The sequence below is a fragment of the Genypterus blacodes genome, unplaced genomic scaffold, assembly GCF_046128005.1.
Source record: "Genypterus blacodes isolate CSIRO-AG114 ecotype Tasmania unplaced genomic scaffold, CSIRO-AGI_Gbla_v1 ptg000128l_1, whole genome shotgun sequence".
Classification (NCBI taxonomy): domain Eukaryota; kingdom Metazoa; phylum Chordata; class Actinopteri; order Ophidiiformes; family Ophidiidae; genus Genypterus; species Genypterus blacodes.
In genome coordinates, this window is record NW_027466930.1 from 300258 (window position 1) to 323995 (window position 23738).

A 23738-nucleotide genomic window follows, 5' to 3' on the forward strand; every position below is an offset into this window, starting at 1 on the left:
CTGTAATCATCCCTTATATGTGTTTGTAAAATGTAAAATTCTGCAATGAAAAATCTAACCCGTGGTTTCTGTGAGCATAAACGAGCCCGTTATTTATTTAAAGTACTTATTACATCAATAAAAATATACGTAACATTACCATTCGATATTACGGTAATAAACCTAAAAACAAGGATAAAAACGAGCAATCTGCCAAAAGTGATGTTCGGTATATGTTTGACCTGGATCACAGCAGAGACGCGTCATCCGCGAGTGGGCGTGGTTATCCGGGATAAATACCGCCGTAGTCGCCGTTGCGTCGCAGCAGAGTGTGGCGAGGGAGACGAGGGAGACAGGGAGAGGGACCGAGCCGCCGAACGAGAAGCGACGTCCCGGAGATGGAAAAATTGGAAATCTTCCTCTACATATTTCTCGTCTCGCATTATTCGTTCAACTTCTTCTTCATCCGCTGGCTCTTCTCTAAAGAGCATCCTGAGGAGATGTACTACAACTATGGAATGCCCAGCTCAAGTTGGGACACCTGATCCGGTCTGCGCCAGGACCACCGAGCGAGATTAGAGGGGACGAGGCGCTCTGGGCAGCTGTGCTCGCGTATTTGTAACTAAAACAAGTTGGATTTCATTGTCGAGTTCTTAGTGATGAAGGACCCGATGGTTGTGTCATTAGTCGAGCTGTAGTTAGTCCTGTTCCTACTTTCTAGCCGTTTTATGCAGCGTTTCCGCACCAGGACCCGCAGTCTTTCCCTTGCATAGAGCTAAATACTGTGACTCGATTTACTGCAGATTATTTTTTTGCAATCAGAACAATTATTGCTTCATCTAAGCGGACACAGAGTTTTTTTAGGCTGCATTTGTAGGAGTAAGCCATGGCTTTACCAGACAGTGGTATAGGTGGGGAGGAGGTGCCCTTCCCAGAGATCATAGAGCTCAATGTTGGTGGGCAGGTGTACATAACTCGCTATTCTACCCTAACAAGTGTGCCAGACTCCCTGCTGTGGGAGATGTTCAGTCAAAAGTCCAACAAAGGACTGGCGAGGGACACCAAGGGACGATTCTTTGTGGATCGAGACGGCTTCCTGTTCCGTTACATCCTGGACTACATGCGTGACCAGCAGCTGGTTCTCCCAGACCACTTTCCAGAACGCGGGCGTCTACAAAGGGAAGCTGAGTTCTTCAATCTGCCCGAGCTCGTGAAGCTACTGGCGCCCAAAATCAGCAAGCAGAACTCCCTGGGAGATGAGGGATGTCAGAGCGACCCGGAAGACTCTTCACCTGCGATTGAAGTCCCCCGTAACCTGAGTTCCCTGGGTGCAGCTGCTGCCGCCTGTGCCAGTCTGGTGCCCGGTTCTGTGGACAGCAAGCGTTCTGGGTTCATCACCATAGGCTACAGAGGCTCCTACACTCTGGGCCGCGACAGCCAAACCGATGCCAAATTCCGTCGGGTGGCACGGATCATGGTCTGTGGAAAGACCTCCCTGGCCAAAGAGGTGTTTGGGGAGACGCTGAACGAGAGTCGTGACCCTGACCGTCCCCCGGAGCGCTACACATCCCGCTACTATCTCAAGTTCACCTTTCTGGAGCAGGCGTTTGACAAGCTGGCTGACGCAGGCTTTCACATGGTGGCCTGCAATTCAACAGGAACCTGCGCTTTTGCCCACGAGCAGACCGACGACAAGATCTGGACCAGCTACACTGAATATGTGTTCTACCGTGAGTGAGACTATCGGCTTTGTCCCCCCCTGGTCCCCCACCCTGTCCAAGTAGCCCCCTCTCCAGCCTCCAGCCTCCAGCCATCCCGTCTCTCTCTTTCTCCGATGGCTCCTGCTCTAGACTCTGTGCTCCTCCATCTCTCTCTCCAGTCTCCAGCCTTTCCCCCCCCCAACACAAACAGTATCCACCAGCTGCTCTGACTCTTCTCACCTTCTCTGTAGGTGGAATCCACAGCTTTCCTGTCCGTCCCCAAACCCGTTCCCCCCATCCAGCTTCTGCCCTCTCCTACGCCACTCCTCCATCTAGTCCCAGTCCCAGTCCTTGGCCTCAAACCTCCTGCAGCCATTCTTTCAGAGACGGATACCTTGTGTGTACTATTTCCCCTTTGTACTCTGTGTATTACATCTGCCTTGATAAAGCACAATACTGTATCCAAGAGCTAATTTTGTGGAAATTGAACCCCATTGTGTCTCTATGACAGCTGAACTGGTCTTGAGGTTCTAATCTAAAGGGCTGTAAAGAGTGCCCACCACATGCAGAGCTGCACTGTAGTTCTGCCTGCTTACTCAAGCAAATCAGAGTTTCTCCTGCGCCGCTGAACTAAATTACCAAATAATTGGACATCTTATCATCCTTGAAGGATTGCGAGCAGCCCGGCACAAGAAGGAAGCGTAACACAAAAATCTAATTTCCTTCAGTTTTTATTAAATATGTCCTGTTCCATGTGGTTGAGGACATATTGCTTTTCCTGCTCCATTGTTATGAAGGAGGGTTTAGTTAACCCTCTCTTGTACAGGTAATTTAACCAAACAGAAAATAAAAATCAACTTTGTTTTTCGTTGGGAAGGACAATTTACAGGACAATCTACTTATCGCTGAATGGCATTTCCTGTTGGCTGTGTGACAAAAAATAACCAAGCAGGGCCTCTCAAAGGGGCGACGAGAGGACAGAAATCAAGAGCTCTTGTTGACTGAATGAAAAAAGATGAAATGCGTGTATTGATTGTGGAATGGAGCTTTCAGTATTTGACTCACCCACGCTGGCAGGGCAGAGATGGAGATGGAAAGGTGTTACATCACTCTAAGCCCACAGCTCCGCTCTGTGCTTGTTGTGCTTTTTCTGCTCAGTTACATATGTGAAAGCATTCCCCCGTGAAGTGCTCGCTCGCTCGCTCGCTCACTCGCTGGGAGAGGCTCGCACCGCCACGACATGGCTTCTTTCCCAAAAAAAAAAAAAAAAATGTGGTAGTCATCTTAGCGGATCATGTTTGGAGTGTTTTGTAAACAAAAAATGTTATTCTTAATACTCAGTTCAGTATTACAGGTGGAGCTGTTGCATATTTGATGACAGCTCTCACTCACTGTAAGTCAATACTCATGAGAAAGGGTTTGATCACGCTGTCGCCGGCCATGACCAAGTGTTTTCTCCCCACTGTAGCAAGGGCATTGTGAGGGCCGTTTATACAGAGTGCGTCTAACGTGTGTTATAACTGAGCGAGTCACTTTCAGATACAGCCTCAGGACAGGTCTGCACATCAAATACCTCAGATTCAAACACACACTGAAGGCACACACAAAGGAATTCAACAGATCCACATAAGGCGTACGGTCAGATACACGCTGATCAGGCAGTAAATGAGAGATTTATAGAGCGACTTTAGAGCGGAAGTGTAGGATTTCACTTCAACTGACGTGTCGGGTCGTAGTTTTTGGCAGAACGTTGGACAGTGACAATAAATGTATTCTGAAAATGTCTCCAACCTGCAGTGTTCTGTTCCAGAGTGATGGAGTGTTGTTGACATCTGCCCCAAACATGTCAGGTCAACCGCAGACACACAGACGGCACTGAAATGAAAAACAAAAAAGTGTTCAACATCTTGGTTTGTCAAATAAAAGATGTTTTCTTGGAATTTGGGTTGTATTTTCTACTCACGACCAACGCCGCCGCCGCCGCTGCTCGACATCAAACAGCACTCGACCCCTCTGAGGTAAACGCAACACGCTGTGATAATGTAGCTTCACATTTTGGAAACTCACAGAACCTTTAATTCAGCCATAAAACCCAATCCCAGCCCTTTTCCATGGAGATAGAGCCGTTAAGGAAGCGCCCTTGAACATAAACTATATTAAACACTAAATGTGCCGCACTCTCACCCCGGGCTTCATCTCGCTTATGCTCCCATCTGCCTCTCCATATTTCTTCCCCTTCTTTCCTTTTCTCCCCCTTAGCGCCAGCTTGTATTGAATATTTGACCACAGAGCACGGCCGGAATAAAAATGAGGACACGAGCAAGATAACGGCGTCTGTTAAAGCGGATTACAAACCTCTTATTTTGGCGCTAATAGCGGCTCTAATTAGTTTTTTTTCTCCAGTAAGAATCCAAAGGAGACCAGACCGGGGGCCGTAAAGTACAGGACTGTGAATTACTGCTGTTGTTCAGGCCGACTCAGACAAGTTAATGGGTCTTATTTACAAGAGCAATCAGACCGATGTTCTCTAGTTGAGGCAATTATGTGTTATTTTACAAAATCCCAACTCAAATCAGTGACATTCAAATAAACGTTCGTCAAGACCTCTGAACATTATCTCTGTCTGGTCTAGATAAACACAGATAGAGATGCAGGTGATGTTTTGTGCCTGACATGCATGATCCTAGACCCCACCAGACCCCCCCCCCAGGGCCCCCCTCAGGCCCGCCCCCCCAGGCCCGTCGCTCAGGTCGTTCATTAGCACTGACACGGAGAGACTCGGCCGGTGTGGAATTTCAAACGTCGCCGTCCACACCGGTCTCTCCTTGTGTACCTCCATAGGTTGCGGCGAGTCTCGACATTCAACAGTAGAAGCGTGACACGTGTCGGCGTTCCATCCATGTAACAGCAGCAGCCAGGTCTCAAGTAGAGTAATGTCTCAAACTTTTATATTGCATGTTCCACCAAAAAGCATTTTCAATTATAGTGTCATTATAAAAGGCCGAAAAGAAGAAGAAACCTTGTGTCCCGAGTGTGTGTGAGACTTCTTTTTGATCTGGAGCGTGATGTGCTTTCCCAGTTGCCAGTGTGAAAGCGAGAGGGTCGGCGTAGCAACGGGCCCTCGGTCTCTTTGGTTTCAATCCCCTCGTCTCTCTCGGCTTCCTACTATGAAGAGGAGAGACACGAGCAGATGTACGTCAGAGGAGATGAGGTGGAACACGGCGGCCAAAGAGGCAGAGAGACGACGAGTTCAGGGATTAAAACCAACAAGGTTTTAATGTTGTTTCGTCTCACGGGGGTTAGTTTGATGTTTGCTGAGGTGCTAAATCACCCTGGCAACAAAACCCTCAGCGGGCTGTGTGAGTCATAAGGCCTCTCAGCTCCATTGTTACTCCAGACAGAGATTGATCCTCATTAATTCTATGAAATATTGATAATCATAATCTGATCACATTGGCAGAAAGGCGGGAAACCAACGGAGCTTCATCTTTCTGTGGAATGCGGCTTCTTCACATTCCATCATCTTAATACGACACATCATCGCTTCTGTTGACGGAGTTCAGCTCAGACATTACGCAACCGCGTTTCCGTTTCTAACCATTCAGCTGCAACCGCGCCTGTTTGGCTCATACTGCCTTTCCTCAGTTCCTTGTCTAATTTTAGATTTTGGTTGTGTGTGTTGTGTGTTAGGGATGTTTGGGGGCCTGTCAGCTCTGTTTGTGACTCGCTCCCCTGGTGGGCTGATATGGGTCCATGCAGGGATTCTGATCAGGCACGCCCGCTGGCTCACTGGTGTGTTGAGCGGGCAGCTGTCGCCTGTAAAAGCTCAGCACACACACACACACAGGCGGCGGAGAGAAGGAGGACGTGCAACAACCCTCCTGGAATATGCCGGTGTAAGCGAGCGAGTGCACGGGGACGCCCCGGCTCATGACTCTGTGCTGTGAGGTTTCCAGTCTAATTGGCTGCCGTCTTCTCTCGCTCTCCTTCATGATCAGTTAAAAATACATTAGCAAACAAACGGCCCATTTGCCTCCCCCGTCCTCTCCTGATGGTAATAAACAGCAGAACTCCATGCTAATATAGAAAAGCATTATTGCTGCTAATTACCTGGGAGCAGTGTGAGCCAGTGGGAGACGCACAGAGAGGAGAGAGGCAAAGGATGGAAGCAGGGAGCAGATGGAGGCCCCGCTCTTCCTCCTGCCTCTTCCTCCCGCCTTCTCCAGCAATATGTTAACAGTGTGTGAACGGTGGGAGGCCATTCCTGTTATGTGTTTGTTAATTGAAGGCCTCTACGCTTTTGTGAGTTCACACGTGTGTATGTACGTGAGCGCAGCTCTTAATGATTTCTTGAGTGTTTGTCCTTGATGACAGGGCCGCCTGCCCACGCTGGTGTGTGTGTGTGTGAGCCCACATGCTCGGAGTACAGTAGCGCTGGCTCGCGGCGTCTTGGTCCCATTGTGTGTGAGGTTATTTATAGGGAAGCGGGCATTGAGCCAGATGTGTACCTACTTCCGTGCGGCTCTGTCCTCCAGCGAGCGCAGACAAGCAGCTGTCAGAAAACATATTGGCCCTTAAACACCAGAGGGACGCTGTCATGCAAGGTCACGGGATGTCCAGAGGGGTGGAGGGGACGAGGTGAGAGGGGAGACGGGGGACAAGACAAGAGCCGCCAAAAGATGGTGCACAGTGTCTGCACTCACTGTTCTGTCGCCTCTCTCACAACTCTCTCTCTCTTTATCTACTCGCTCTCTCGCTCTCTCTCTCTTCAGTCTTTTCTTTTCCCTTGTAAGCTCCGAAGCTCTGATGCAGAAAAGTGTTAGAGGTGTGCAAAAAAAAAGAAGTCTGAAAGTAGGACAGGAACCAGAGAGCAGCGGCCATGAAATGAGTTAAAGGGAGCGAGGCCAAGTGTCAGCGGCAGGTTAGAGGGTAACCAGCAGAGGAACTACAAGCATCTGAAGTTATTTGCTGTCCCACACAGATTATAGACACAAGAGCAAAGCATCCCCGGGTCCCAAGGGTGCTTTGCTCTAGTGTCACCCCCCGTCACCCCAACCACCTACAGGTGACATCATCCATGATTCTATCCATGATTCTATGTGCTTCTGTCAATGATGTCATTAGCAGCTGTGACATCTTCCCTAATGATGTCATCCATTATTGCAACATGCCAAGGTTGGAGGCGATTGGAGGAATGGTGCATCTTGCAACTCCAAAACACACACACACACACACACACACACACACACGCTGTCCAATTTTAGAAGTAAGGTAGGATGAATTTGAGGGTTGTTAAAGGAGTGGAAGCAATTTTGTTGGCAATGTGTTGACTATAAACCCAAACGTTGTCATTATCCCGCCTCTTCTTCACCTGTGTATGTGTGTGTGTGTGTGTTGGTGTGAGTCGCCTCCATCCGACTTGTTTCTGGGCTAAGCTTCACCTTCCAACCATCTGGAGACCCGAGCGCTAATCTCCCCCTGTAATTATCAGTAATCTGGACGTCCTTGCCACGGTCCTCAGCTCGCTAGGTCAATGGTTCACACTGGAAGAGGAGGAGGGAGGAGGAGGAGAGGAGGAGCCCTGGGGCCAAAACACTGGAGGTCCTCAGGGTGCCAGGGTGGGTGTTTGAGTGCTTACTTAGTGTGGTGAGGGAGGTGTGATCCAGGCACAGCTCAAGGCGTCTAAAGTACGGGGAGCTTTATAGGAGTTAGCATTCCAAACGTGTGTTACTTATCGTTATCGATCTCTTCTGCTGAACCCCTCTGTGTTCCTCTAACTCGGCGGCGTCGCTGCACCCTTTTTGCCGTTCATCTCAGCCATTTCCTCTATATTATGTAGATTGACAGGTCGGTAATTGGAGACTCGGCGGCACACTCCGGTGCTTTGGACACGTCAGACTGCTCTTACGCCGCTCAGCGCAACATAGTGGCACCGTGTCTGATTATGCCCCCGTACTTATTTGTTTTCGCAGCAATCAGCGAGCAAAGGAATTGAACGAGACGAGGCGGCGAGGCCCCGGTCTGTCATTAGGCGCCATACAGATCATTTCACAAAGCAGATGTTGAGATATCTGAGCTGAATAGCTGGTAATTAGATGAAAACACGAAGTAATTGCCAAAACTATGTAGCATGAGTTCCCTCCAGAGCAGCAGCACGGAGCCATATGTACGACTTCATGCTCTGGGATAAACAGCTCCTCCATCTGAGAGCCATTACGCCGCATTGTGTAGCTATGTCCTCTGCATATCATTGTGTGCGTTACCATGGCGATGCAGTGTTTGCCAACCTGCCGGTAAAAAAATTGCAAGAAGTAGCCACAGGCCGTTACTCACAAGAACATACAAAGCCATAAAGTCTCAATCCTGTGTGTGTCTTAGTTCTTATATGCATCCACACAGAACACCTTTATGTGTATGTTTGTGTGTAGCGTGGGGAAAATAACATGAATGACCCGCAGAGGAGACATTTTGTGACGGAGGAGTTGGCGAACCTTGGCAACAGTGACACATTAGAGTCGCTAATAGTGCTACTGATGGCGACGGAGGGATGTGTCACAGAGAACAGATGGGAGTCGCTGAGAGAGAGAGGGAGAGAGATAGAGAGAGAGAGGGAAAGAGAGAGGGAGGGAGAGGGAGTGTGTGAGTATGTGTGTCTGTGTGTGAGAGAGAGTGCTTTGGCTTTAGCGTTCTATCTGTGGAGCGGTGGCCTGGGGAGAGGAGAGAGCGAGTGAGTGCTTTCTCTCTCTCTCTCCCTCTCTCTCTCTCTGTCTCTCTGTCTCTCTGTTCTCCATAAGGCTTACAGGAGAAAGCCTGGAGCCCCTCCCCCCTCCCTCTCTCCCCCCAGTGGATTATTCCTCCCAACACCACTAAGCCCCCCCGTACTCCCACGTCCCAGCCATCCTCCAACACTTCGTATTCATTATGACAAGAGACGCTGAACACATACACATACACAAAAACACACACACACAGCAGAGAGCGTATTTATTTTCCACACACACACCCCCACTCCCACCCACCACATCTTCCTCTTTCTGTCAGTCTTTATCGCTCACTCTTTTCAAATGTCATTACATGCCCAGAATACACACACACACACACACACACACACACACACACACACACACCACACACAAACAAACACATTCTGACCCTATGTGTACACTTGCCCACACACATACAGTCCACACTTGCTTACACATGCACACACACACACACACACAAGTGGCACAGTGGTTCGCCCCCACTGACACACACACACACATACACATGCACGCACACACACACACACACTCACACACTTTTGCAGTCCCATATTCAGGTATGCAGAAAGCTAACACAGGAGGACTTCGGCCCCACCTCCTCCATTTGACACAAGCTGCTTTTCCTGTTATGTAAGATACGTTACCGTGACGATGAGCCCCAGTGAAGGGAAGAGTGCTGCCCCCTTTTTGTGTCTTTAAATGTGTGAGCGCGTGCATGCATCCATGTGTGTGCGTGTGTGTGTGAGTGTGTGTGTGTGTGTGTGTGTGTGTGTGTGTGTGTGTGTGTGTGTATATTATGTGCCTGCTGTGTTTGTGGCACATTTCCCTTTTCACATCTTTTGCCCATGCAGTGTGTATTGTTGCCTGTGAGGAAGATTAAGGCTCACGTGCACACTCTGGAGTGGAAACGCGTCCAAGTTAGCTTTAATATGGCCGCGTCCTCCTCAGTCAACACGCTGCATGTTAATCCAACGCATGCAGCAGCGCCGCCGTCACCGCAGGATTCCGCCAAAACGGCTCTGCCTCATTTCAAACTGATTATTCAAAGCATTTACGTCTACGCCAGCATTTACATTTTAACAGGCTGTTTGTTGTCTAAGCGGCAAGACAAGATTCTCTCAAATGGAAAAACAAGATGGAACCACTTTAGAGAAGACGCAACTTATATGAAAAGCAATTTCCATCATTCCAGGAACATATAAGGTTCATTTATGTAATAATATTTCACCTTATTAGCATCAAATTGAAATTGTTCACACGTCAACTAGGACGTCTTTATTCAGAAATTTAAGATGAGCGGGAAGGAAGAAGTGAATTTGTATTCTTGACTTCATTGGACAGCGTTAACGTGGGAAAAAGGGAAAATCAGAGGTAAGGCAGGAGGTAAACAAAGGGAGAAGAGAAGCCAATTCAAAATGGCTGCGAGTTCAGAGAGGCCAGTTCACACAGTGTAAAGTGTAGAATGTACACGTGCTGCTCAGAGGATTCTGAGAAATCGCACCGCAGCAGCATCCTCCTCCTCATCCTCCTCCTTCCTCCCTCACACTCAGGGATGAAAAGTCAACACAGCGTGAAAAGTGGCTCGTCTAGCTTCAGTCACAGTGTTCCCGAGCCGTGATAGTGGTTTTCATTCGGAAAATATATTAACGCGAGAAGAACGCACAGCTGTGTGTGAGGGGGCAAATCTTAAATGGATTGAAAGTGTCCTATACCGTCTCCTCCTCTCCTCCTCCGCCGTCGTCTCCTCTCCTCTGCTCTCCTGCTGAGCTCGCTCTTCCTCTCCTTTCTGTTATTTCCATAATTCATCCGCGTCCTCTGGTGCCAGGATGTGTTTACTTTTGTCGTCGCTTTTAGAAACAAAACAACAGCGGCATAAAGCCAGTGTGTGTTTCTCTGCTAGAGTCACGCTACACCAATAGACAAACAATAGACGGCAGAAGGGAATCAAACGTTTGTGTGTGACGCTCTTGTGCTCACTAAGGGCATCTCCTCCACGTCTCTCCCTGTTAACTCTGCTTCTAACATATGGAGTCTCACGTGCACACATGTAATTATCTCACTCTGTTGCAGGTTCATCTGTGCTTTCCACACCTTCTGCCCCTACGGTGAGCACTGGGACAGGGGTGTCTCATCCTGCTGCAGCCCCCACAGACACCACAGACACCACAGACACCAGCAGCAGCAGCACCAGCAGAGCCCAGAGCCTCCCAGAGAGGAGATGCAGCACCATGCAGGAGCCACCAAACCCCTACCAGACCCTCCTGGACTCCCCTCCTCCTCTCACCCCGCCTCTCCCTCCTCCTCCTTCTCCTCCTCCTCCTCCTTCTCCTCCTCCTCTTCCTCCTTCTCCTCCGCCTCCCACTCCAGCCAGTCCTGACCTCCCGCCGGCGTCGCCTCCGGTCCCTAAGCCGCCGCTGCCGCCCAAACCGGCCCCTTCCTCCAGCCCTCCTCCTCCTCCATCACCTCTGACCCCTGACAGCCCCCAGCGGCCGACCACCCTGCGCTTAAAGACGCTGCCGCGGCCCGTCGCCAAGGAGAACGGCGGGCCCGCAGTGGCCCCCGCGGACGAAGACGAGGAGGAGAGGAAGATGCTGGAGGAGGATCTAAAGCAATGCATCGAGGACTTCAAAAAGATCCGCTTGCCCAGAGTGTTTCCCAACCGTAAGAGGCACTGGCAGAGCGATCTGCTCAAGAAACACAACGCATAGAGAAGCAGACAAACTTTTCGTGGAGAGATTTCTGAGCTTTGCAGTGGAGCTTCATAGTCTCAGTGCAATAAAGTGACTGACAGCACGTTTAGTTTTTGCATGATGACAGAAACCAAACCCATTAAATGTTCTATAGAGTTTAGATTTAAGATTCCACATAGAGCTTGTTAGTGACGCTCTCTTGTTCCGCTAAGCTATTCTGAAGCAGCTACACACTTTATTATGAAAGATGCTAAATGCTTTGTTTTTCACTCGCTCATCTATGGAGAGCACACCAGTGCAGGAACGCTCTGCCCTCCTCTCTGCACCGACGGAGCGGCTGGAAAAGGAAAGCCGCTCTGGGAATGTGAGCCGTTTGACCCCGATGATGCAAAATCACAGAGAGAAGTGAAATCTGCGGCTCTAACCGTCTAAACCGCCTCACCTCCTCAATAATAGCTGTCCAACTTCAAAGCCTTTCACTCGTCTTCGTCCGTCTTGCGATACGTTATCGGCGAGCTGGAAACGGTGACGGAATTCTGAAGGAGAACGCAAGAACGAGCGGGAAAAAGACAGAGGGCCAGAGCGACGCTAATAACAAGCAGGCGGATAAACGCAGCGTGTCTTTTGTTCCTCTATATGTGCTCTGAATAAAATGCTCATCCAGTTTGGCTGCTGATTCATTACGTGTGTGTGTGTGTGTGTGTGTGTGTGTGTGCGTGTGTGTGTGTGTTTCTTGCTCTTTTATACACGCAGGCTATACTGAAATGATAAATGACTTCTAATTAACCATGTTCATCATCTTGTCACATCGTATTGATCGACTTCAGAAGACGAATCCAACATATATCAGCCCCAATCCCTGTGTGCTCCATCAAACCTTTAACCTGACAGCGTTTAAACGTCTCGGCCGCGTTTATGCTCCTTTATTTCAATTCCTCCTATTTTCATTCAACACTCGAGGTCTCGCGTTCTGGAATGGGTGACGATGACTCATTCGTCTATTTCGCAGCTTCTTCTGCGACCGAAGCAAACTCCAATCTGGCACTTCCAACGCGTCGAGGCGCCAATCGCAACGGTGTCATCGCACCCCGGGGAGCTTTGTTACGCAAGGAAATTTGCTAATTGAGCGGCAATGGAGAGGATGAAGTTGTTTTGTCTTATCATCAGACAGAGAAGAAGAACAAGAACAAGAACAAGAAGAAGAGGCCTGTGACTGTGCAGGAGCAGCTAAAATGTTCCATCACTCACTCAGCAGGACATTCAGCATCTCACACGATGGACGGACGCTCTGTTTAAAGCGTCTCCAACTGGACGGTCACAGCCTAGAAATCCATAACAAAGATTCCCACTTTGTAAATCATTCCCAGTATCGCCTCATCAGCTCCTTTTCTCCCATTTGCCATGCAGATTTCCAGCCCCGGACAGAGACGGAGCGCTGGCCCAGCTCCCGGATTCACACTCGTGTCGTTTACAGAGCAGCCTGAGTCAGGACGCATGCAGACGAGTGCCACGACAACAAGTCATCCTGATTGAAATTCCTGTTTACTGTCGAGCTCAAGCTGCAGCGTCTGTTGTGTCGGAGGCCTGTTAGACAAAACAGGCGTCTCAGTCCAACACAAAACCCACAAAGCTTCCTCTTTGGAATTCTCTTTCAGCCTTTTTCCTTATCTGAAGCTGAGGCTGAAGCCTTTTGACGTATTATTAAAGCGCTCTGAGGTTTTGATCTGATAGGCTCATCCCCTCAACAAAGGGAATACTCCTCCTTTGAAATGAAAAGGTAAAGCAGCCAAGTGGGAGCAGGCTGGACTCACACACAAACATTCCTCCACACAACAGACGCCAGAGTAAACAAACAAATTCTAGCTTTTGCTCTCGTCTCGTTCTGTGTTTTTGCTCTCGTCTCGTTCTGTGTTTTAACGAACACAATTAAGCCTGTGATTTGCTGCAGCTTCCCTCCGTTCTCTCGCTCAGATTTAAGAGGAACGAGAGGTTTTTAAACCAAGCGGACATGAAATCCCTCCCGTTAAAACCCAGCAGCCTGGAGCAGTAAACAGAGGGAGCCAGATGAAGCACATTGGCCCCCAGGAACCTTCCCCTGCTCGCTCTGCCGCCTCTTCTCATACTGCTGACACACAGGGAGCTTCGCATTAGCATGACGAAGCACCTCGCAAATTTATTTCGAATGGCCGGCGCAGCATTAGCATCTCATTTCTTCGGGGCACGAGTTATCTACGACGCGGTCGGCCGCCCGGACGCTTACGACCGAGCGAGGGGCAAACTACGCACGGCGGAGCGGTGAAGTGAGCAGTGGCGTGTCAGTGTTTTCCACAGCAAGCAAAGTAGGTAAGAGTGAGCGGAGTGTGTGTTTAGGGTGATGAGGAGGAAGCCAGAGCAACGCTCTGCTTCTATCTGCTGTAATTACTCTTCGGGCTCACAATGGAAGTGTTGGCAGTCGAGTTGTCGAAACTAATTTGCGACTGGAGTCAAAGTTTTCCCGTTCCTGCTGTTTCCTGATTGTCAGCGATTCGCTCCGACACAAGCGAAGGACTCGCCGCAGAGAGTTAACACCAATCCTGACATCCAGTCAGCACATTTACTAATTTGATAAACGGATTAATGCAACGCCTCCGGTAATGTCGGCCAGTTAATCTTCCTCAAGGAGAGAAAGCAGAAGGTGTCACCATAACTGTCATCCATGTGATTAGGCCCAGGAACAACAGGGGAGGAAGTGAACAGGAAGTGAGAATACTCCATCTAAAGTCCTGTAGGTAAATGTTTGCTGTTCTGTTGGTAGTAAAATGCACTCCACAATCAAAAGTAGGCTAAGCCCAAACTTCAATGCATAAATGTGTGTGTATGTGTGTCTGTGTGTGTGTGTGTGTGTTTGTCAAATAAATCAAATGGCACTTGAGTAAATGCTGTAGTTGCATTCCAGCTCTGCACTCACAGCCTGATTTCTCTCTGGATCTGGAGCGCAGCGTCTGGTGTGAGAGTAACAACGACACCAACAATAACAGTATGATGCACAACGCTCAGGCGTGTGGGAATAAATCTAAACCTGTTTCCATTCCATACGTGATATTTGTTTGAACTCAACCCCGTGCTGGCAAACTGAGGTTGTAAGTGAAATTTATTTACACGGCAGCTCTCTTTTATAGGCCATCCACACACACACACACACACACACACACACACACTGTGCAGAGGCAGAATCCATCTCTCTTCTCTGCTTTCTCATTTCTGTCCTAAAACCCTGAATCTTAATCCTTTGGGTAGTTTAACATCACAATCCTGCAGCCTTTTCACTTTCCACACAGCAGACTGCAATTGTTCTCTTTATCTCTCTCTCTCTCCCTCGTTTCTGCACTGATCAAACACACATACACACACACACCCAGACACACACACTCTCTGTCTCTGAGCTCACTTAACTCGCTTTTAACTCGCATACATGTAAATACTGCTAAGTGTGTACGAAGAGGATTCGCTGCTCATTTCTGCCCTGGACGTGATCCTGACCCGCGATTAATGGCGTGTAAGAGGATCTGCAGCTGTGTCGCCTGGGGAACAGAATGGCAGGAAAGCAGTCATGTGCAGGATCATGAAGTGAACAGAAACACGAGACGACTTGATTGCCGGGCATCGCTTAGATGTGTGGGATTTGTTGAGATTGTACAGCAGATGGTCAGACGTGAGAGCCAAATGTGTGGCCTGATGCTTCTCCCTGTGGAAGAAACGCTCGCAGGCACATTTCCCTGCTTGTTGTGCTGCGTCGAGCTTGTCGCACAGGGGAACAGACTTCCTGCCTCTGCGTGGGAATAGCCACTGTAAAAATGGAGAATACGTTTCAGCCTGCGACATGTTTAGAATTTGTCATCATTCGTGCTGACAGATAAAACACATTATTTAAAGCTCGGCCCTTTGAAATCCAGCCATGCCGTTTTCCGCAGTCGTCCCATGATGCTTTGCTGCTCATTATTGCTGTCGCCGGTCCAAATGGCTGCAGCATCTTTGACGCTCGTTCTCTGTGTTTTTTTTTGCGGATAGTTGCATTTTTATGCATAGCAATGAGTGCCCTGCTGACACTCTGCAGGCCATCTGCTCTCAGACAGGAGAGTCGTGCTGCAGCCTGAATTTAATCTACCCCATCCTCTCCCATCAGTCTGCTGGGTGTGTGTGTGTGTGTGTGTCCGTGTGTGTGTGTGCGTTATCCTCTGAGTGATTGTGTGTTTCCACGTCGTATGAACTTATCACAATAATTCCGAGGAGTCGCCGTGACAAATATCACTTGTGTTGATTTGTCCCATGTGTGAGGTGAGCGAGGTGAGGCGCTCTGCTGCTGCTGGCTGCTGCTGGAGTCATATCTGATGTTGTTTTAAGAAAATATGAAACAGCCCTAAAATATACATCTGAAGGCAGCAGAGTGAAGCAACGGCACCCCAGCGGCGTTATATGAAAGTCTGCAGAGGAGATGAAAGCAAAAATGATAAGGATAAAGGTGTTTGGTAAAAAATGTCTGCAAGAAGACGAAGAAAAAGAAGAAGATGAGGAGGAGGAGGATGGCGAATGTAGGTTTGTAAGGAAACACTTTGGCTGGGGAACTTTCAAGCAGCTGCTAATTGTGCTCACACACCTCGAGGTCTGACAGCGGCAGCGAGGGAAAAGCTTTCAACGTTCAGAGAGAAAGCAGCGTTTTAACAGCAATTAGCCCTTAATCCTGTTTGTCACCACGTCGCCTTTAATGACATATTTAACACCGTTAAAGCTTTCCAGCGAGGCGCTCCGGTCTTATCGGCCATTCAGCAAAATGCAAACAAATCAGGGTTAAGATGTTATACAGAGATTCTGCTTTGTTGATGAAATGCTTGATATAAAAGAGCTTTTATGAGGAGACGTTTACATTCTCAACGCTTACAGTCGTCTGCAGTTAACAGCAACTCCTCCGATCACACAAAACACTCATTTGACACTGAGTGATGATGAAGGGAAGTCTTTTTATTTGATAATGATGATGATCTCCGACGTGTATCGTTTTGTGAGAATAGAAGCGGACAGAGCGGACAGAGCCGGTTTGACTGTGGGGTTTCTGGCACGAATTCCTCGGAAGGTCAAAGAGCTCCTAACATGTCTGGAATGTGTCCCAGAAGTTTGTTTCCTCACACATACAGACCCACAAACTCATTCTTGTACCAACATTATTGACAAAATCTATCTGTTGTTGTTATAGCGCCACCATCAGGACATTTTTGTGTTTTCCCGCCTTTGTGATCGTCTGCTGATTAATTTCACCTGTTCCTGATTGGCCTCACCTGTTGGCCATCATCCCTTTTTACCTCTCCTGTATTTAGTCTGTGTGTGTCCTCCTCTGGGCTGTTTTGTCTTTGCTCTTTGTACCCAGTGGTCCTGTGGGTTGTTCTTGTGTGTCTTGTTTTTGAGGCTAATGTCTGTTTGCACCAATGTTACAAATTGTAGCAGAGGGATACAAAAGGTTTTGTTGTTGAAGAAGGCATTTGACATTCCAATGAGCAAACACAGAGAAGGGGAGGAAAGAAAGTGAACAAGGAAATAAACATTGACAACAAGGGAATGTGTTACACACGTGAATGAGGTGCATAAGGAAACAAAGTAGTGGTGACACAGCACAGTTAGTCGGGTTGTACAGGTGGTGTTCCGTAGCAAAGTGATAATAGTGAAGCCATTGTCTCAGTCCTGTTACATGGAGCTACATGTGTGTGACGCATTTCCTTATGGGGATTGTTTTTATACACACGGGAGAAATGAAAAGACACAGATGAAGAAGAGAACTAAAATCATAAAGAAAACCAGACTTTGTAATGTTTATGAATGACAAACAGAGCGACGGCAACTAACCACAGCCGGCAAAGGCTATGCTGAAATGACATCATAATGAAACCTCAGAGGAGATACAAAAATGATGAATGAAAAAAGAGATGAAGTCAGGACGATAAAAGCAGCCACACTAGGACACTGAGCTTTCTGTTTTGTTACGATCCACCTCCTCCTCGTTTGATGAAGAGACATTAAATTTTGAAGGGAGCATAAAATTTGTGCTTTTTGGATTGGGCAAAAAAGTTTGGCATGTCCATAAAAAAATATGTTGAACAGAGAAGTTGAGTGAGAAAAGGAGCAGCGTCACCAAACGAATACTAAGGGCCAATAATTCAAAAGCATCCATAGTACACACACTCATACACATGTTATCGTGTTTTTGTCTTCAACCGGCATCCTCCACCAATCACAGGGGGCAAACAATCGATGGCACTAACGGAGCAAACAGAAGACAAAGTGGCTCCACCTGGTGAAGGCCGGGCGGCTTTGATTTTCAATTAGATTCAGTTCGACTTGTTGTTGAGAGCAGCGTGAATTAATTAGCGAACTCCAAATGAGTACGAGTTTGCGACTCAGCAGCCAACGGGATGCAAACAAATACAAGTCGTTGACATTTCTTGGGCCAAACTTGTCAAAGGAAAACTTTTGTAATAAACAAAACTAGTAAAGTCTAAGTTACAACGTTGCTAACATACATAAATTCAGCAATGCAGATTGAGGCAGAGGCAATATTCCCTCTGGTGATTTATCAATAAGTTCTGTTGTATTGAGCATTTTCAGAATGTTGTTCTAGGCTTTATGCAAATACACGAATAAAGACTTTAATGATGACCTTAGGGGCTTTAAGTTTGATTCCCCGTCATCACGCAGCTAATCCACTTCATCATCTTCTACAGGCTGAAGCAGTATTTATGCTGAACTACTATTATTTTCTCGCTGCTTGTGTTTGTTTATAGCCACTCTAACTCCTGCTGTGTACAAACTTTTGGTGTGTTGGGTCATTTGGCTCTTTTCCCGTCGTCCAGCTGTAGATGACAGATTGTTGCTTTGGCACTTTGGTACTCGAGCGCTGACGCGACGGAGAACACGGACGGCATAATTCTGAAACGCAGAGTGATTCTGAATGGCTTAAAAAGTTCTGTTTGCCTAAAAGCAGAATTCATGCATTTTTTATCATGTCTGACAAAGTTCATCCCAAATATTTCCGCATAAACAACTGTAAAAAGGGAGAGAGGGGGAAAGAGAGAGAGACATATATTGCCTATGTGTGTATTGGTTACATCTCTATACCTGCTTATTCTGCGCTGGGCCAATATTACAGCCTGGAGAAGTGAAAAAGACGGTGTTAAACTTTAAAACTATATTAAAAGAATCCCATTTAAATGTCAGGGTGGATTTGGGTCTGTATGAATATTAACGGTGGCTTTCACAACCCGGCATGAAAAGCTTGCGACGTTCCTGGCAGGAGAGGACTCTGCAGCTCGGGGAGCAGATAGTAGTTTCCTCTGCTCGCTGCTTTGTCAGCCTGAGTCACTGCGCTCTCCTGGCATCGTATACTGCTGAGGAGGCTCCTCAATATACAGCGGCTGTACATCATCATCAAACCCTACCTGTGTGTGTGTGTGTGTGTGTGTGTGTGTGTGTGTGTGTGTGTCTCTGCTGTTCCCTCATGGGGCCCCATCAGCTCCTGAGCAAAACAAAAACCCAAAAACACTGCGGCTGCTGTAGCTCCCCCGCTGTCCCCAAATGAAACCAGGAGCCGTGTTGCCTTCCTGTGTCTCTGCATCCAACTCAGCACTGAGGCTCACACTCCTCTTCATCGCATGGACAAAGCTGCGGCACATTGTCTGCAACAGTCTTCCTCTCAGACGTCTGTCACACGTTAATATATGCAGAAAACATTGACAGTGTTGCTCAACAAGTCGTGTGTTAGTTTGACTGACAGCACAGTAAAGTGTGAGTGACGGCCATGATGTCATCACTTCAGCTCTTGAATGTAAACACATGAGTTCTAATTCCTTGATGAGTGTGTGTCGCCTTATTGAGGTGCTTGAGGAATCATTACTGCTAAATTAATTGGTAAGGAAAAACAATGTGCTTCAGGGCCAGACTGAGCCTGAGTCATCCATTATGTATAGACTCTCTGATGGCTCTGCAGTCATCATCACTCTGCTGTGTTCTTCTCCCACAGAACAGGGAAATCTCTATTATAGCCTGTGGCAGAGTCAAGGTGAGCGGAGAGCCTGCTGTCCCCCCCAGTGACTCTGGATACAGGACGGGTATAATTAATAAAAGCGATAAAAAAGAATGAAAAAGAATGTTTTGGACACCGAACAAAAGCCGCACATCAATGGGAGTTAAGAGTGAGGAGGTGAACGCAAATCACTGCCTGCATAGATTAGCTTCAAAACGGAAATGAAAAGGCTCACTTTAATCTTGAAGTCCTCTGTATTTTTCTTTGGTTCTCTTGCCGATTTTGTCTTTTTCCATCTTCTCGTCTTCTCATTTCCACTCTCTTTGTATTCCTGATCCACCTCCTGCTTTTCCTGGTCCACAACAGCCTTTTAAATGATCATAAAAGGCCTCATTCTATGGTTTATTAGCAATGTGTATGGATCTGCAGAGTATGAATGGTGATGATGGATGGGCAGAAAACAAGAAGCTGGAAAATCGGATTAATTAACTAGATTGCTAACGATTAGAGAGAAATGTGTCTTTCCACCGTTTAGATTGAAATATGCGAGTACAACAGAGTGCAACACAGTCAGACTGAGAGTTTAGGCTTCTTCATTTCCTGTTTATGTCTCTGATAGTTGCAACAGTAAACAACTTAAGGTCACCAGCAGGGTTGTTTGGTGGACGGCAGGACAGAGGACACTGCACTGCATTACAAGCCTGCATCAGAGCCAAAGTGTTGTTTATGATCTCCATCCATGGCTGTGACCTTCATGTATCCATCCTGATCTCAAGCCATTCAAAAAATGTGATAAGCCCTCAAACGTCCCGTCAGTCATTCCAGCATCATGGCTCTCCTGTGGCTTTTGTTAGTTTTGGGACGAGACCTGATAATTGGATTTCTTTAACCTCAGACAGGCTGTACTGATACAGAGGTTTGGGGAAATTAAAATCTTCCCCGTACGCTGAATCAATAATAAAACAATCCCTTCACCCTTAAAATGTGGCAGACGTGCGAGGAAAAGCAATTAACCCACGGCGAGAATTGATTCGGTCCGTTTCAGCTTATCACTTTTGACACGAGCAGGCTTTTACATCCCCGCTGGGAGGATCAAAAGTTTTTCTTGTTTCAAAACCTGACAGCATTCCAGGGACTAGCACTGATTTTATCTATAGCAAGCAATTACCTGCTTTAGTAATCAATGCAAGCTGCCGCCTTTAAAGTCTTTGGTATCGCCTCTGCCTCAGGCAGGGCAAATTGCAGCGATTCATCACAGCGCCACACTGCAGCCTGAGTGTAGACAGCGACGGCAATGCCAAATCAATCCACACACACACACACACGTACATGCACAAAGAACCTGGGTGGATGCTGAGCGATTAGATGCTTTGTCTCTAAAAAGGAAACACTTCATTATGAAGAGTTTGGCCAGAAACAAATTAATTAGCAGCCAAAATGGAGACATTCATAATTTTCTATCTCAGACCAGCAGACGCACAAGCTGCCAACGGTTGTTAAGTGTCTCAATCTGGCTGTCCAAGTTTCCAACAATCCACTCTATGATCACACAGTTACAAGGAGAGATTGTGGCACGACATACTGTATTCTACAAAAGTTGCCAAACATTTGTGCCACAGAAACTTAGAGGAGCTTCTGAGAATACAAACGGGAGAAGGCTCCAAAATACAAACCTCGTTGTGAGATTGAGTGAGAAAAATCACGAACGGGCGCGTGAGGAGGTTGTGTTTGGTTGGATACATGTCAGGGGTCAGAGGTCAGAGCAGCGGCCCTGGCCTGGCGCTCTGCTCCGGTCAGCTGCACCGCACCCGTCTGGCTCCTGTTGTATTCTTTCATGCACTTGCCTCAGCTTTGCAGAGTGAATCAATTGCGATTTCACTTTCTATCTTCACACAGCACCTGCCAGCTCCTGCACAACGTTAAGTTTCACATGCACAAGTTTCTAGACGAACCTGCAGCTGTGGCACAGGAAGGACTGGAGACGGGGAAATGCAAAACAGGAAACGATCTGCACGCTTCCTCCGCAACTGACAATCTGTACTCACACACCGGAGGGGCGGAATGAGGAATCACAGCTAACTTCCTTCTCTGCTGTCACAACATCAAGCTGCTTATGAGCCACTGAACCCTTTTTGTTTTTATTCTTACCTCGCCCATATTTTAACAGCTTGAACTAAAAAAAACACTAGTCAGGGATCACACACACAAGGTCGAAGTAAAACACAGTTATGTTCAGATCGTCACATGAAGGAAGCTGGAATGTTTCGTTTCCCGATTGAAAGGTCAACTGTAACGCCAATTTGTTCACACTGATTGATTTTCAGGATCGCTCTGCATCAGCTGGGTCACAGCGGCCGGCCGCTCGGCACACGCTGACCTTCAGAGGTCTCGCTTACGTCTGACCTCAGAGCAGCAGCGACACACACCGTGATCCAATACAACACTAGAATCAGGACATATCTGAATCTAATCCTGCTGTTCAAGACGGTTAACAATGGAAATATGAAAGCATTAGATACCACATGTGCTGTAAAGGTGTTGAATTATTCAACGCTGCACCTGTGATGATGCAAGGTTGATCTGAAGGTCCTGGGTGATCATGATGGGGTATTCACCTGAAATCTCATCTCTTCTCCATTTGTTTAACATGCAGATTGTTCACTTCAATGTCCTCTGGTGGTTAAACTCTACCTCGACTCAAATTATTGGCTTACAAATTGCAGACCTCAGGGGTGAAGGATCGGCCGTCCGCGCATCAGGAGCCCAATTCGACTGCATATGAGCCAGACGCTGCAGATAAGAGGCATTTAAGATTCCCACAGGTTGTTTACCGAATCGTATTCAAAACAGGCAGAGAAACAAGTTGTTGTGCCCAAACTGAGCTGATTTCAGAAGGAAAAAAATCTTCAGACTGTACGTGTTTCCATAAAATGAGTCCCACGGCTGCTATTAAAATGTAAATTGACATTGAGGGCTTCGACATGAACACACACGCACACACACGCATACAAATGGCTTCACGTATGCAGACACACGTACACCCTTATATAGGGATTTACTGTGGAGTGCCGTGGGTTAAATCCCTTGCAGCAAAACACTCAACTGGTCTTAACTTCATAACGTATACGGAGGATTATCCAGTCATGAAGTCGCACAGAAGTCTCCAGGCGGTCACGGCCGCAAAATGCAGAGCGATTCTTTCTCTTCTCTACTCCTCAGACTGTTGATACTGAGAGTGTTTATACCGGCGGCGCAGCGGGAGACAAACACACCAAGTAAAAGCACCTCAGAGGCTGAAGCCACCTATCAACAGCTTACAGAGCCAAAGAGCCTTTTCACTGAATAGCCCTGGATTTCCGCTTCAAAGCTCTTCTCTGTAGGAACAAGCCGTCCTGTTCTCCACAATAACATGCCGGTGATGTCATAGCAAACATCAAGCGAACAAAGCCAGAATACATTTCCCCATGCAGGTGGATGGAAATCATTTTTCTCACTCAGTCTGCCTCGAAGGGAAGACATCTCGCCGTGCTTCCCCCCGCGACGAACATTTCAGCTAATGAAACAATTTGTAATCACATAACATCTTTCAGCCCGTGACAGGCAGATATGAGAGGCTTTTGTCTGGAGCTCTTCAGATGTGTAGCTTTGCTGGGCGTTCAGAGAGGAGCTGTAATGTTGGGTATGTTGGATCTGTGCTGGATCAAAGCAGCCATCACTCTCAGTCTGCCGGTGAAGAATAAATACAGATGGTGACATCTGGCTGCTGCTCCTGCTGAGACTCCCATCCACTGTGAGCAACAGGAACATCTTGGTTATCGCTGTCAGCTCAGTGTTTCCTCTACATTCGTCCTTGCTAAGCTCTCTCTGCCTTCCTCTCTCTCTTTACATTTGTTACGAGAGAATTTCCTGAAAGGTTGCTAGAAATAGGAAAGAGCTTCTTCTTCTTCTTGCATGGCTTGAGGTGAAAGCTCTGTAAATGTAAACAGAACAGGCTGTGTTTGTTCAAGTGAAGAAGGTGAGCGACCTGTTGGCTCTGGGTGTGTGTGTGAGCGCAGAGAGTTAGCGGCATGATCCTGAATTAAGTTAATATGATGAGACAACAGGAGGACCGGGTGCCTCGGTCTCCTGGAGAAGACAAACTGTACACAAGTGATTAAAAATACATTAGCAGGAGACACACACACACACACACACTCTCTGCTGCTCTCAGGGGCCACAGTGACTGATGCATAAGAGGAGGTAGTGTTTGTTCAGTGCAGCACAGGTAGCTCAGGCTCCCGTGGGACGCCTGCTGTTAATGACTTAGCAGGGAGAGAGGGAGGGGAAGGGAGAGGGAGAGAGAGAGAGACAGACAGAGGGGGGGGAGAGAGAGAGACAGAGACAAAGGGCTAATTAGTCTTTATGGAATCTAGAATTTATGCAAAAAGCGTTCAGGCCGTTTGTCTGCAGAGATTTCCTGCAATCTTGTTCGATTTCAAGGTAACTCAGGCACTGAACGAGATGTTTGTTATTTTTAAATTATTCTTGTCTGACTTCTGGAGAGCAGCTTGATTTTTATGCC

The 23738-nt window shown here is 47.5% G+C and overlaps 1 protein-coding gene across 1 annotated transcript; it reads left to right on the plus strand.

Annotated features, from left to right (window-relative positions):
- The first annotated feature begins 292 nt into the window (after positions 1-292).
- Positions 293-11745, plus strand: kctd12b (potassium channel tetramerisation domain containing 12b). The gene is made up of 2 exons (XM_076162850.1): positions 293-1709; positions 10514-11745. Exons 1-2 carry the CDS (start codon positions 866-868, stop codon positions 11149-11151), a joined length of 1482 nt encoding a protein of 493 aa, XP_076018965.1. The 5' UTR covers positions 293-865; the 3' UTR covers positions 11152-11745.
- Positions 11746-23738: the final 11993 nt, after the last annotated feature.